Source organism: Eptatretus burgeri, chromosome 4 (genome assembly GCF_056783735.1).
Source record: "Eptatretus burgeri isolate ZD-2024b chromosome 4, Ebu_testis_v1, whole genome shotgun sequence".
Lineage (NCBI taxonomy): Eukaryota > Metazoa > Chordata > Myxini > Myxiniformes > Myxinidae > Eptatretus > Eptatretus burgeri.
The window spans coordinates 141,912,683-141,928,472 of NC_140964.1; the positions used below are offsets into that span (position 1 = coordinate 141,912,683).

At 47.9% G+C, this 15,790-nt stretch overlaps 2 protein-coding genes across 7 annotated transcripts in view; one reads left to right on the forward strand and one right to left on the reverse strand.

Annotated features, from left to right (window-relative positions):
• Positions 1-13,303, forward strand: part of SBNO1 (strawberry notch homolog 1) — a 141,310-nt gene extending 128,007 nt beyond the window's left edge. For all 5 annotated transcript variants that reach the window (XM_085880216.1, XM_085880214.1, XM_085880212.1 and 2 more), the window contains 3 exons: positions 7,123-7,199; positions 7,358-7,551; positions 12,957-13,303. In XM_085880216.1, the coding sequence (XP_085736342.1) occupies positions 7,123-7,199; positions 7,358-7,551; positions 12,957-13,030 (345 nt within the window). In that variant the 3' untranslated portion in view covers positions 13,031-13,303. The remainder of the gene's footprint in view (positions 1-7,122; positions 7,200-7,357; positions 7,552-12,956) is intronic.
• A 65-nt stretch (positions 13,304-13,368) lies between these two features.
• Positions 13,369-15,790, reverse strand: part of CDC45 (cell division cycle 45) — a 49,976-nt gene continuing 47,554 nt past the window's right edge. Inside the window, exon 18 of one of the 2 annotated variants that reach the window (XM_085880218.1) lies at positions 13,369-13,523. In XM_085880218.1, the coding sequence (XP_085736344.1) occupies positions 13,459-13,523 (65 nt within the window). In that variant the 3' untranslated portion in view covers positions 13,369-13,458. Of the gene's footprint in view, positions 15,508-15,790 lie in introns of both variants that reach the window. The other variant, XM_085880217.1, reaches the window with a different exon arrangement.

The window sequence follows — 15,790 nt, forward strand, 5'->3', positions numbered from 1 at the left end:
ACGCGGATGGTAAACCGGGCGATCGTACCTCGCCGCAGGTCAACTCCGGACACGAGCCGCTTGGGCGGCCCGTTCCGTACTATCGGGATAACCGAGCGGCGTTATCGTCGACCTCAACGGTTCAGATTATTTACCGGGCGTTTTGCACCCACTACGAACCCTTTACGTGAAGCAGGATGGAGATTCAATTAGGAAAAGATGAAGCGAAACGGGAAAACAGGTCACACAATGCACATTTATTTCCCGGCACACGGAAAGCACGTATATACAGCCATGCAGTCAAAATGCACATAAAGCAACCAAAACAATAAAAGCAACAACGACGCAGAGCTAATACCGACTACGCGCACACACGGCAACACTTATACAGCTTTACTTTACAGACGGTGCCAACACACATTTACACGAAAGCAAAGGAAAGAAGCCACCCTCATAGACAAGGAGGCAGACAGGCCTGTAGGCCAAATGCGCGCGTGACCTGGAGGAGCGGCCAGGTCCGCGAGACCGGTGGGGGGGGGGTCATATCCACGTCCTCGTGACTCGTTGGCGGGCGAGCTGCAAATGTGGCCGCGCGGCTGTGCCCCGACTCCGTGCTCCTTGGCGGGTTTCGTTGGCACGACGTTTGGAGTGGGGTGGGAACAGGGCCCCCTTTTGCACTATCTCAGCGCGGGGGAAAGGGGGAATTGTTGATGCCCTGGGGGAGGAGAATGGCTGGCTGGCTTGGGTCCCGCGACGAGACGAGCGATCCCCCACACCGTAACCTCATCGCCGAACGCCGTCCTTCTCACCTCGGACCCGAGCTCCTTTGCCTGCAGTTCCACCACGCGCACTTTCCTCACCCGACTCTGCCACTTCCATTCAGTTCCGCACTCTCCTCACCCGAACGACTCGACTTTGCCTCTCTTCTTAACTTGCGCTCGCCTTTTTATAGGCGGGCAGGAGAAGCCAGTATGCAAATATTCGGTTCAGAATGACCTCGGGGGCAGAGCCATGCTCGCCCATTGGTCGGAGGAAACGGGGGCGTGAACCTCCCCTGATCCTAGAATTTGCATATATCGACTTCACACACACGCGCCTGGAGGCGGGGCCAAGTCGCCCCGCGCAAGCTAATTGGACGGAGAAAAAGTGGGCGTGTAGCGTTTTTGATCCGAATTGTCCCTCGGAAAGGCCGCTATTTGCGCTCGCGGCTCGGTGCGCTCGGCACCAAACGCCGAACGGGCCCAAGACAGCCCGATGTTCAGTGTTCACAGTTGGTGCGGGAATGGCCATAGAAGGAGAGAGGTGAAGGTGGTGGAGGGTTCTCGGTGGTGGTTTGATGGTTATGGTGCCGTTTGGGCTGGCGATGATGCGATGTTTGCGGGAGCGTAGATGTTGGCGGTGGCGTGGTTGTTGTGTGATGGCGGTTGAGACGGGGTTGGTTCAAAATAAAGATAGAACAGAAAAAAATGGCAAACTCAAAGTGTCGCAGCCCGGATGAATCACATAAAATCCCTCTATACAATGGTTTGGGATAACTACACATGTACTAAGAGATATCTCACCTACGGGCCCTTCATGGTGTAATGCGAATTTCCACAGCTGTAACAATATATTGTTGCGGATTTGCGCCCGCCGGCGTGCGAGCGGCCACGTAACTCGAATCGCGGCACGTCGCCCACAGGACGGACAATCCCGTCGTGACCCTCTCGGACTAACGCCGGGAACTAGTCACGGGTGGGCCTTTCGGCCTCACCACGATCGTGCCAATCGGCCCCCCGCGTGGGATAGGGTTGCTCGCCAAATTCGACCTACCTAAGTACCCACACGGAGGGTAGACCGGGCGATCGCAGGTCGACTTCAGACACGGGCCACTTTAAGCGACCCGTTCCGTACTATCGGGATAACCGAGCGGTGTTATCGTCAACCTCGACGGTTCGATTAATTATTGGGCGTTTTTAGCCCACGACCAACCCTTTACGTGAAGTAAGATGGAGATTCAATAAAAGAAAAGACGAAGCGAAACGGGAAAAACAGTTCAACATAAAGCACATTTATTCCGCGCAAACGGAAAGCACACATATACAATTACCACAATTATGCACCAAAAGCAAATGTAACAAAAGAAGAAACACCACAATAATGCACAAAAAGCAAATGTAAAAGAGAAACACAATGCAGATCTACTACCGACTACCGAGCACACGGCAACACTTATACAGTTTTACTTCACAGACGGTGCGGACAACACAGATACCCAAAGCAAAAGAAAAAGGGACCACCCTCAACGATGAGGGGGGCAGACGGGCCTGGGGCCGAGACCGCGTCGAGCCTACCCGTCTGGTGATGAGCCGCAAAATGGCGGTGGCGCCCCGACTCCGCGGGCCTCGCTGGCACTGCCTGGAATGGGGTGGGAACGGGGCCCCCTTCTCACACTATCTCAGCGCGGGGGGAAACAGGAGGGGGTTGTTGATGCTCGGGGGAATGAGGATATCTCGCTGGCTTGGGTCCCGCGACGAGCGACTCCACCGCGACCTCGGTCGCGTTACCGGCCTCCCCTCTCCGCAGCTCCCCGACTCTGACACGAGCGCCCTCTCAACTGCCTTCGCCGCCGCCACAACTCTCCAACTCTCCCACTCTCCACTCTTCTCAACTCCGTCCAACTGCGATTCAACTGCGAACTGCGAAACTCTTTTTCTCTCCCGATTCAGAAACTCCCTCAACAACTGCCTTTTCGGCGAGCGAACGCGGCCCTTTATAGCCCCCGGGGCTTCGCTCCTTCACCTTCGACCCTTCACCTCTGGCTGGCTCCCCATTGGACAGAGGAAAAGTGGGCGTGAATGATTCTTGATCCGATTTCTCGGAAAGGCTGGTGTTTTTGCACCCGCTGCTCGGTGCGCGCCCTGTACGAGTCCAGGATCGGTGCCCACAAGCGGCGCGGGAATGGCGGTGATGCGATGGTTGCGAGAGCGAGATGTGACGGCAAGGGTCGTGGCTGTTGTGAAGCGGCGTTGCGGTTGGTGGTTGTTGTGTGATGGCTGTTGAGACGTGGTTGGTGGTGGTTGTGGTGGTAGTAATGGCGGCTGGTCCAAAATAAAGATAGTAAAAGAAAAACGGCTATCTAAAAGGGTCGCAGCCCGAATGAATGACATTTATTCCCTCTAAACAACGGGTTTGGGCCTAACTACACATATACTTACAGAGATATCTCACCTACGGGACCTGAATCGTGGTTTGCGAATTTCGTCAACCACAACAATATATATATATATATATATATATATATATATATATATATATATTCTCATCAGGATAGACACTGGTTTCATTTCCAGATTGTCCACATGACAGGTAAGTTTTAGATTATATCTGCCCCATAACCATTGCACCTGTCCAACTATTCCCACTGTGTGCATGTGGGGTGATACCAAGGCTCCTTTGAACTTTTCTCCGGCTCTTGGGGGTGATTGGGTCTAAAAAGATTATTTGTTACTCTTTATCATTGTCGCTTTATATGGGGGAAAGGGGAGTGGGGGGGGGGAACTTGGAGGTTAAGCAATGTCGAGTTTCTTTAACTGCCATGTGGAAATTGGCTGTCCTTCAGACAGGTTTGTTGACGTTTTCATTTGCCAAACAAAATTTTTTTTTAAAATGCCTGTCTTGGACAAGTGTGTGTGTGTTCTGGAGCTGGCAAGCAGATAACCCAGTTCTACTGGGCTTTTGTGAGGGAATTCATTCCCAAGAGAGTGTGCAATATTTAGAGAGTTTGGAAGGAATGTCCTTTAATAGCGCAAGAGCAGGAACCTGTGGAAAGTCTGCATGATGTAAAATGTGACTGAGTCCTCAACCCCTTTCTTCTTCAATTCCGCATCTCTTCCCCCTCTCCCAGCTCCAATTCCGCGTCTCTTCCCCCTCTCCCAGCTCCAATTCCACATCTCTTCCCTCTCTCCCAGCTCCAATTCCGCATCCCTCCCCTCTCTCCCAACTCCAATTCCGCATCCCTCCCCCCCTCTCCCAACGACAGTTCTGCATCTCTTCCCCCTCTCCCAACGACAGTTCCGCATCTCTTCCCCCTCTCCCAACGACAGTTCCGCATCTCTCCCCCTATCCCAACTCCAATTCTGCATCTCTCCCCCCTCTCCAAACACCGCATCTCTTCCCCCTCTCCCAGCTCCAATTCTGCATCTCTTCCCTCTCTCCCAGCTCAAATTCCACATCCCTCCTCCACTCTTCCAACTCCAATTCCGCATCTCTTCCCTCTCTCCCAGCTCCAATTCCGCATCTCTTCCCTCTCTCCCAGCTCCAATTCCGCATCTCTTCCCTCTCTCAGCTCCAATTCCGCATCTCTTCCCTCTCTCAGCTCCAATTCCGCATCTCTTCCCTCTCTCAACTCCAATTCCGCATCTCTTCCCTCTCTCCCAGCTCCAGTTCCACATCTCTCCCCCTTCTCCCAACTCCGCATCTCTCCCCCTCTCCCAGCTCCAATTCCGCATCTCTTCCCTCTCTCCCAACGCCAATTCCGCATCTCTTCCCTCTCTCCCCGCTCCAATTTTGCATCTCTCTCCCATCTCCCAGCTCCAATTCCGCATCTCTTCCCTCTCTCCCCGCTCCAATTTTGCATCTCTCCCCCCCCTCCGATTCCGCATCTCTCCCCCATCTCCCAGCTCCGATTCCGCATCTCTTCCCTCTCTCCCCGCTCCAATTTCACATCTCTCTCCCCTCTCCCAGCTCCAATTCCGCATCTCTTCCCTCTATCCCAACGCCAATTCTGCATCTCTTCCCTCTCTCCCAGCTCCAATTCCGCATCTTTTTCCTCTCTCCCAGCTTCAATTTCACATCTCTTCCCTCTCTCCCAGCTCCAATTTCCGCATCTCTTCCCCCTCTCCCAACTCCAATTCCACATCTCTTCCCCCTCTCCCAACTACAGTTCCACATCTCTTCGCCCTATCCCAGCTCCAATTCTGCATCTCTTCCCTCTCTCCCAGCTCCAATTCCGCATCTCTTCCCTCTCTCCCAGCTCCAATTCCGCATCTTTCCCTCTCTGCCAGCTCCAATTCCGCATCTCTTCCCTCTCTCAGCTCCAATTCCGCATCTCTTCCCTCTCTCAGCTCCAATTCCGCATCTCTTCCCTCTCTCCCAGCTCCAGTTCCACATCTCTCCCCCTTCTCCCAACTCCATAATTACATAATCATCTGAAGGCCTCATGATATATTGTTACAGGGCTGGGTATCGGTGGTGAGCACGACCGCCAGAGGGAGCAGTGGAGTCTGCTCCACCGGAATTTAGGTCGTGATCCTCGGATAAGTCCGAAAAGCACAGGTCCCTTACTGGACCATGAATCACCAATAATTCGACCGCGTGGGGTAGGGTCAGTTGCCAAACTTCAACACACCTAATTACCCACGCGGCAAAGCTACCGGGGAATTCACACCTTTGACGGACCTCGAGCGGAACGAGCCGTTACCGTGCCCGAGCTGTGTGTAACCTGAGCGGAGGTTACCAAGACCTGTCGGTCCAAATGAACAATTTACTGCCTCGCTATTTCTCAACACACACCGTGCCAAGCCAATGAAAGAAACACAGAAACGAGCTGGAACATTCAACAAAAGGGATATTTATTAATAATGGGGCAGGGGAGCACACAAGAAGGCAGAGTTAACCGAATAAAGCAATTTACACACACGGCACTTATATGTTTCGACTTAAAAGACGGGCCCACACACAGACACCCCCCCCCCCAAAAGAAATGGTGGCCGTGGCCTTTATTGATACCCCCAGCTTGGAGGGAAGGTGAGCTGGAGGAAAGAGCCTGGCTTGGACCTTCCCCCTTCGTGCCGTTCTCGACGATCGGGCCCGGCGGGACTCGAACCCACAACACGATGCCACTCCAAGCACCAGGTACAGAAGATAGCGTCAGGCACTGGCACGCTCCACCGGCAAAACAGGCGACGAGGCAGGCAAGCAATTCTCCTCTGGCTCGCAGGCCGGCGATTCACGGTGGGAAGACCTTCTCAGCAGGGCAGGTTGCCCCCACACAATTATCCCTTTTCCTCGACAGGTGAGAGGGATCTGTCTCGCGTCATTCCGACCTCATTGGACAGGCGTGTCGGGCGATCTCCCGGCCGTCCGAGATTGGTCGGGGGGGGGGGGGGTGCTCATCTCTCCACACCTCGACCAGGAAGTCGAGCAGCAATATGTTGCGTTGGCTCCCCATTGGCTGAGAGGTGGCAGATGTGCTCATACCCCTCCGATTGGCTGAAAGGGGTGACATGCCCATATTTGGAGTGAAATCCAAGACGCCAATGTCCAAAAACACCCCGCCTGGCACATTGGACTCCGCCCACGTACATGCTGACACGCATGTGTGCAATGGTGCTGGTGGAGGATGGTGGAAGGAAACTAAGGCAGGTTTCGTTGCCGTTGTGAAGTTTAAAACGGAAAAATCCTAACTTTAAAATAACCCAAGCACACGAACAATTAATCACCTATTAAACGAAGGACGGGACCCTAACTCGAAACACATACTTACCGATATAGCTGATCTATAGGTCCTGGCTGTTGTGTGCAGTAAGCTTCCAAATTCGCAACAATATTAGTTCTTGTGGGTATTCTCCTTGGAGATACCCGACATTGGAATAAAAAAGCACTGAAATCAATGACAATCTTCCTTGCTTTTCAGAGGGTTAAACTTTCTGAACGTCTCATACGTAACGTGCGTGAATTCTCGGACTTGCCCTATGGAGGACAAGACTGCTCTTGATTGTGCAATGTTACCTCCACCACCAAAGGTGGACGGACGTTGTTTTCACCACTTTTTGTTTGTGAGTCTGATATCTCAACAAGTTATGGATGGATTTCTAAATATTTATGCACACCTGACCTGTCCACCAAGACGAAACTTGGTCCATCGACTCTCCGAACATGAAGTAATGTGGATCGCAGTGATAAGCCCTGAACGAGGTGCAAGTTGTTTCATATACCACGGATGAAACGTCACCATGGAGGCTAAATATTGTTTCCTGTTTATATCCAAATCGGTGGTGTAGACAGTAATACAAATTGATTGGTTGCTTGTGCATGATGTTCTCGTTGAGTGATCTTCCTCACATCCTTGGCAATGTGGAACCGGTTTGTTTTGCCAAACAGGTGACGTCGGAAGAAGCCAGACCACATTGGGAAGATCAGTTCAATGCTTCAAAAGATCTGTGTAGCCATGCATACTGGTAATGCCTGCACGCCGCTTTTTCTTCCCCACTCGGTTCTCATCACCCGTTTGTTTGTTTGTTTCAGAGGTCTGGCATGATGGAGAAACATCATCAATGTATCTGTTTGTAAAAACAAAACAAGAAAAACCTACTTTCTCCTTTCCTGTTCCATTTAGGCGGGGTCGGTGCAGACGAGCATGCCTCGGCCTCCCCTGTGACATCGGTCTTCGTAACCGCACTTTCTACGTCCTCGGAGGGTCCGTACTGCGATCCTGGGGCCGCGTCGAGGCCGTGATGGCCTCCAGATCTGGAGGATCTCTCAAAGTGCAAGTGGTGCGATTACGAACCGAAGACGACCAGAGGATTGTCGGTATGTACATAAGTGGTTGATCTACGATGTTCATTTCCGCAGTGTTGTGCCACTACCGTTTTTGTTTTAAAACTTTAAGTGGTAACTATAAAGTAAAATGCAAGATTTGGGGATGGGAGATGGTAGTCAATTTGAAACACGCATTTCCGAGGTGTTTGGACCAAATGTTTTGATCATTTCCGAGGTGACCAAAAAGCAACCACCCCCAGCACCTTATACCATGTATTTACATTAAACGACATCTGCCAATCTTTTAAGGCATCTAGACCTTCCTGAATTTGATCACCACTCACCACCCTCCGTCCCTCCGTCCCTCTCTGCTATCCACCTCACCTCCAAGCTTTGTGTCATCTGCAAATTTGGAAAGCTTACTCTTCACCCCACTATCCAAATCATTGATGTAAATAATGAATAATAATGGTCTGAGTACTGATCCCTGAGGTACCCTGCGACATACATCCTCCCACTCACAGCCACTCTGCTTCCTCCCACCAAGCCAGTTTACAATCCAATTATCTACCTGACTGGCCTCTCCACCAGCCCTCACTTTGGCTAACAACCTCCGATGTGGTACCTTATCAAATGCCTTCTTAAAGTCGAGATATACTATGTCCACTGCCTTTCCCTCATCCACCCAATCAGACACTGCTTCATAGAACTCAAAAAGATTTGTTAAACAGGAATTACCTTTAATAAATCTTACAGTACTGTATTGAGTATGAGTGTTTGAAGACAGCTTCCCCCTTTGACAGAAATATGCTTTATTTAATTTCCTCTTTTGTTCAACAGGTAAATAAATATAGTTACCTTTAAGTTTAGAATTTATTGCACAGATTTTTTTTTTTGAACCTCTTTATATTCCTTTGTGTCTTGAAGCGATTGTCATTGCACGACTCCCATGCTTCACCCGTCTCGCACGAACTCCACCTCTCTTGAAACGTTGGTGACATAAGCAAAGTTACAGTCGTTAAAGTTTTTTAAACAAGCAGAGTACCCACTTCCTGGGTGGGTCGAGTTTGCGCGTTACTTGCTGAAAAAATATTGTCTGTGTTCAGCAAGAAGACGAGAGAAGTTTGCGTGGTGCAGGTATAAAAGGTCCAGATCTTGGTTTTTCAAACCCGGGGGCGCGACCCCAAGCGGGGTCGCCGAGCAAATTTCGTGGGGTCGCGGGCGTCCGCTTGCAGTGAAAAATTGACAATTTTCGATCGGTGTTCGCTTTTACGGGATGTAATATACACTGTTCGTTCAAAGTATGGGAACCGGTGCAACATGACGCTTGGAATGGGATCCAGCCGATGTGCGGGCTCGCTGAAGGGCGGTTCATTTTGGCGGCAAATTAGTGGTTTGATCCACGGCCTCTCAGACTCAGACTTTGACTCTATCATTAACATCTACAGGTAGTCGTCGACTTACGACCGCAATTGGTTCTGACCAATCGGTCATAAGTCGACTTGGTCTTAAGTCGAACAACGTATATTTTACATACAAAAAAAAAACGTGGTCGTAAAGTCGAACAATCGTAAGTCGCATAGGTTGTAAGTCGACGACTACCTGTATTCACGTCTCCACGTACGACTCGACACCTTATTTGTGATGGCAGCAGCGGCCTCCAGCAAATCTCGAACGTTCTTACCAGGATAAATTTCTGGACCTTGGATTTTACTACGTGGTGGATAAAAGTGGGGCACAGATGCCTCAGTGTGTGATTTGTTTCGAATGGCTTTCTTCGGAGTCTATGAAACAAAATAATTTGCAGAGGCATTTGTCTTCAAAACATGCGCCTTATCAGGGTAAGGAGAGAGCGTTCTTTGAGAGGAAACTTCTTGCACTCAAGAATACGTGTCTTGACAGAGAGGGTACATGCCATCAGACCAATTCTCGGGCATTAGAGGCCTCGTATCGAGTGTCGCTCCATGTTTCCAAAACTAAAAAGCCTCACTCCATTGCGGAAGAACTCGTGCTGCCATGTGCAAAGGACATGGTATCTCTGATGGTTGGGGAGGAAGCGGCGAAGAAACTGGCCGTTATACCCCTCTCTGACAACACCATCCAACGCAGAATTGAAGATACGAGTCTGGGCGTAACGGCTCAGATCGTACAGAAGATCAAGGAATCGCCGTTGCACTCCATACAGTTGGACGAGTCCACTGATATCGCATTGTACGTGCAACTCATCGTCTGGGTCCGCTTCATCAAGGCTGATAACTTTGTCGATGAGCCTCTGCCCATCAAACCATTGGAGGTCACCACCAAAGGCGGACATTTTTGGAAAAGTAGAGCAGTTTTATCGTGACCATGATCTGGACTTCAGAAAGGTGCTCGGTTCTACAACAGACAGCGTGCCGGCAATGTTAGGAGTGAGTTCTGGATTCAAGGCTAAATTGCTTGAGGTGACTCCTCAGACCTCCATGGTACACTGCATGATTCACCGAGAAGCGCTCGCCTCTTGTACTTTGCCAGAAACCTTGCAGAGCGTGCTCTCAGAAGTCGTAAAAATGGTGAATCACATCAAATCGTGCGCCCTCAACACTAGGTTATTCAGGCTATTCTGCCAGGAGATGGATGCCGACCATAAGAATTTACTATTCTACACTCAAATCAGATGTTTATCTCGAGGAAACCTTCTTCTGCGTGTTTACCAGCTCAAAGATGAACTGAAGGAGTTCCTACGCACACAAGGGAAAACGGCATGGGTAGCGATGCTTGAGTCGGACTCTTGGCTGTCAGAACTGTGCTATCTCGTTGACATCTTTGAACGTCTCAATGTCCTCAACCGCTCCCTCCAAGGAAAAAAAGACGCCAACCTCATTTTTCACGACAAAATGAGCGAATTTCTGGCGACTCTAAAATTACTGGCAGACAAAGCAACTGTTAAGTGCTTCAGCCTTTTCCCCCGTCTGGTGGAACATCTAACGACCTGCCAGTACGATGATACTGAGCTCGACAGTCTTTCTGGGGAGATAGCACGTCACCTTCGGTCGCTCATTGAACAGTTCGAGCACTATTTCCCTGAGCTGGATGTGCAGTCCTTTTCAGTGGTCCGGGACCCTTTCACGGCTCCACTGGACTCGATTGCTGATGAAGATGATACAGCACAGGAAGAGCTTGTACAGCTCCAGCAGGATTCAGGAGCGCAGGCTCTTGCGCGGACGAATTCGTTGTCGACATTCTGGTGCAAAATGCTGCCGTCGTACCCGACCCTGTCACGGCGCGCCATTAAGGTTCTCATGCCATATCCTTCATCATACTTTTGTGAGCAGTCGTTCTCCACCATGGTGGTGATTAAAACAAAGAACAGAAATCACCTAGAAATGGAGCATGATATGATCCTGGCATTGTCATCTACTTCTCCACGAATAGAGAAGTTGGTTTCTGAAAAACCGGCTCATCCTTCTCACTGATATATCTAAATGTCATTTGGACTAAACTTCTGAAACATTCAACTGTACTATTTGGATACCGTCAGCTATTCTCCATTTACTCGTCTATGAAAACATAACGATGGTGAATAAAGTAAACGGTAAATGTTCTTGTGTCATATGAAATCTTATCTTATATGTCATGAATTGGGTTTTGAATCTTTTGGGTCGCGCGATGTCGAGAGGTTCTGAAATTGGGTCGCCACTAAAAAAGTTTGAAAACCACTGTTCTAGATGGTCTGAAGGTCTAAAGGGTACGTTCCAATAATAGGGTCTTGAGGGGTCTAATCTCTCAAGCATGTAAAAATATCTAAGTGGTCTCAAGCTCTAAGTGGTCAAGGGTCCAAGCTGTCTCATGTCTGAAGGATGGAAGGGGTCGAAAGGGGGTTAAAGGGTATAAAAGGTCTGAAACGTGAGGGGGTCCAAATTTGTTTGTGCTGAACCACTGTAAACTGAAGGCCAAATCGTGGCTCCCCATCCTCGAGTTCAAACCTCTGTATTCCATTGAAATAACACCAGGTGGGTTGACTCAGCCTGTCATCTTTCCAAGGTCTGTAAAAAAAAAAAAAAAAATGAGTACAAGCTCACTGGTAACAGGGTCACTGCATCAGCGGCACAACTGCACTTCCAGAAAATTGATGCAACCAGCAGGCACAGGCTGCATACGAAAGAACATAAACAATCACATGCCACCAATTCCCATTTCAAATTCAAACGGCAATAAAACCTTAATGAAATGGGATACGGCCCTCCAGCCGATGAAATACTGCACTGTACTCAAACCTGTAGCTCTGATGGTGTCCATCCATCCATTGGGACCGTACTCTGCTCAGGCACCACTAACGCTCTGCAGTCTCCTTGGCTATCAGGCACAATCCTGGACGGGTCGCCACTCCGACTCAGGACACCAGCAAGCTGGCACTCATTTTGCCTACCTCGAAAGGATGACAGGCAGAGTTTAACCCCACCTGGTATTAATTCAACAGCCGAGCGGGATTTGAACTCAGGATCTGAGGATCCCAAGCCCACCACCCGAATCATGTGACGGTATTATGAATCCTATTTCATTTTTTTTTTGCAGTTTGAATTTGGTAATTTGTGGACACCTTATATGAATGGAAACGATTCGAATCAAATGAAATCCTGCCATTTAAAAATACTTGAAAGTACTGATAAATATCACCAAGACATGCAAGAGTGAATTGGAAATCACAGATCGATTGAATTCATGGTGATGGAAATATGGTCGACGTGATGTGACACTGGGTGCGGAATCCTGGAGGGACGTCGACATAGCCTTCGGTGAGGGAAACCTCATGACGTCACACAGCCATTAGATGAGATGCCAGAGTGATACCTTGCATGTCGACTACAGGTCGCTGCAGGTCTATCGGTCTGTGTGTCAATCCTTGAGTGGAATGGAAGTGAAACTTTGCGTTTTTGAAATTGATCCAACTTTCCATCCACTAGAAGTTTTGAGCACAATAAAAACGGGTCAAAACTGTGAAATCTGGGTCACTTGCCCCCTCTATGTATGGTGCTGATGTCATAGATCTAAATTTGTACGTTTTGTGCAGATGTTAAGTAAAGCACTGATTTTCAGCACCATTGTGCCGCACTCCTCTTTACGTCGTCTTCTCGTACCGCTTCGTCATCTGGTTCACAATTGCCTTCATTCCACATCAGTTGCAACTACCTCTTGTGCTCATTGTACTGTCAAACCTACATGCCGATTGTTTCCCTGGTTTCAAAATACAGCCATTGATGCATTTCGGTGATCTGTTGCTTTTGTGCATTTGCTTCATTAAGGAAAGGTTTATAGCCAACGTTGTGGCACGAGTTCTGTTCTTTGTAGTATTTGCTTAAACGGCCCATTTACTCCGAATTGTTTTGAATATTGGCCGCCTTCTCGGATGCCCCCGCGTGTGGTCACATGACGGTTACCGATTGGCATGGGGATCTTCCTTTCTCTCTTTCTCTTCCCAGGTCTGGTGATCCCAGAAAACTGCGTTCCTGCCTTGGTGGCATCTTTTTTGCAAGAATGTCAATCACAGCCCTAATTTGGACCCCCTTACTTAATACTTACCAATCACAATCCTCCCTCTGGCCTTCAGTCGTAAATGCAATGTTTTTCATTTGCCTCTTTGTATCAAACCACCACCCTCCCCCCTTCCCCTTTGCCACTGTCCCATTCAGGTTTGCCAATGGTATAATGTGACATGGTGAGATTGTAGTTTTTGGACTGAAACTCCATGATATTTGTTGTAAATATAACGTGGAGACATTCTGCTTATCTTTAAACATTAAATGTTTGGAATCTTTGGTTATCTTCATCTTTCCTTGGATGGTCTGATTTATTGTAACGTTGACAGGTTTAAAAGTTTGCGCACAAATGACGTTACTCAAAATGAATTTGTTTATTTGCAATATAAAATACAAAAGGTCATCGGTTCACAACTGCTGGTTGAAGTCTGGGAGGGAGGAAGGATTAGGAGAGCAATGTGATCAAAGCATCGAGGAATCGACTCCGATCTTCACTCTTCAATTCAATAACTGGAAAAGAGAATCAGCAAGTGAGAGAAGTGGTGATGTCATAGAGCAATCCATTGTGAAGTGCAATCTCGACCTTTACACACACACACAAATTGTATATTACAAAACAATTATTTTTTCACAAATAATTTATGAACATTATGGGTTTTATTTTAAAACACTACATGTAGAAATATGACCCGATTATCTTTATCGTGTGGGACGTTTCATTTTGACGGTGGTCTCGTGAGGGTGCCAAAGACTGAAGCCTCGCCCTTGTGCGAGGTGTGTTTATATCATCTTTATTTATTAGACATCTGACTGATGTAAATGAACGTGCATGTTGTTCATCATGTGAAGCGAATTTCACATTCTGTGCCTTGTATTGTTATTATTGTTATTGTTATTATTTTTAAACGCTTCTGTACACCGCCCTTGAGGCCCGGTTGCAAGTGACCGTCTGCATTTCCAATAGAAGAGATGTAATTACTCTTATGAAAAATGTTTTTAAAGTTTCTTTATTTTGAACAAGTGAAATCCTTCAATACAGCGTGTGTGGTGAAGCAAATGAGTCCACCAATGTTAAAATATGCAATTTATGCTTTTTCAGTTGAAAAACAATTAAAAAGCGTACTTAATATTTGAAATGTAAAAATCTTGTTATTATTGCGATAAGCACCTTTATATATAACAGAAGGAATGAAATTGTTCGCTACAGCGTGGCAGGGGACCGCAAAATAATGATAGCATAAGAAGAACTTAGCTTTCAGCATTCGGCGATCGGCGCGAAATGCGATGGTGGGCGGAAGTGACTTTTCATACATGAGGGGGGAGCGTTTCTTCGTTTTTTTCCATCAAGCAATAAATGAAATGGTTTTCACATATATAACACATTAGTTTCACAAATTTCCATTGAAATACTCGGGTATTTCCGTCAATTGTCACCATTTCCGTCAAGGTTACGCACTGCATCTACCGGACGGCCGTCATTGGCTGTCTTGAGGCACGTGGGGGGGGGGACACCAGACCCACCGGAGACGTGGTAGACGACGCCGGGGACATTTCAAACTCGGTGCAATTGTATACAGCGCACGCGCTGTAAAAATCGACCGAAGTGAATACACCGTCGTGTTGAAAGATTGGCCTGAAAAAACCTTCTTAAATTGTTATGAACGATAGACAAATACACACAGTTATATATCGGAAGAGAGATTCATATTCTCCCTTTGTCGATGAAAATGGGATAAACATCCATGCATTGACAGTACTAAGCTGTGCATCTGTTGCACAGTGCAAAAGATGACGAGCATCGTCGATGATGATTCAACTGCTGTAAGCAGGATAAAATGGAAAATCAGGTTGTTGATAACCCACTTTGGTTCAAACCTTCCTCTGGGGGATGTGGATTGAACATCGAGGCTGTTGGAATTGAGGTAACAGGTTAATAGTCAGGTATAGTGGGGCAACTTAGCATAACAATTGTGCATTTTGTGAGGAAAGCACCAAATTTGGCACACTAGTAGCCTATCATATTATGAACAGATTTGGATATTGGGCCATCTCAAATTTTTGATGGCAGCGGAAAATGGCTGCCACAGCCATCAGCGGCTGAATTTGAGATGGCCCAATATCCAAATCTGTTCATAATATGTTAGGCTACCAGTGTGCCAAATTTGGTGCTTTCCTCACAAAATGCACAATTGTTTCATGCTATATTTAGCTAAGTTGCCCCACTAGTAATGAATGAACAAAGTACAAGTAAAGATGTGTGTGTGTGTGTGTGTTGTGGGGGGGGGGGTGATATAATGAATTAAGATGTCTGAGTCAACACAGCACCTCAACTGAACAGATAAAAGTGAATGGAAAATGTAAGCAGTGCAGAGGAATTGGATCAGTCGGTGAGAATGTAAAAAGTATCGATGAGATGGTTTCCGAACCTAACCTACAGAAGGACATTGCATCAGCAGCACGGCCGTGCTCTCGCCTGCCGATGCGACCCTGCAGCCTGCAAACAAACGAGGTGGAGGTGGTGGTGGTGTTGATGGGTTAGCAGTTTATGATTGAAAATGATTCTGTGGATGTTTGATTCTGAGAAAAAAACAATACCCAAATGGTAAGCTGTTTGCTTAGAATTTTGGGAGGGTAACAAGACAAGTTGTTGGATGATAATGTCCTGTAAGGTGAAGTGGGTGTAAGCCCACACATGAGGCAGCAGATATCTGGTCAACCAATGATCAGCATCAGGAGAGGAGCAGGCCCTGTACCTCAAGTACCTGTTGTATAACAAA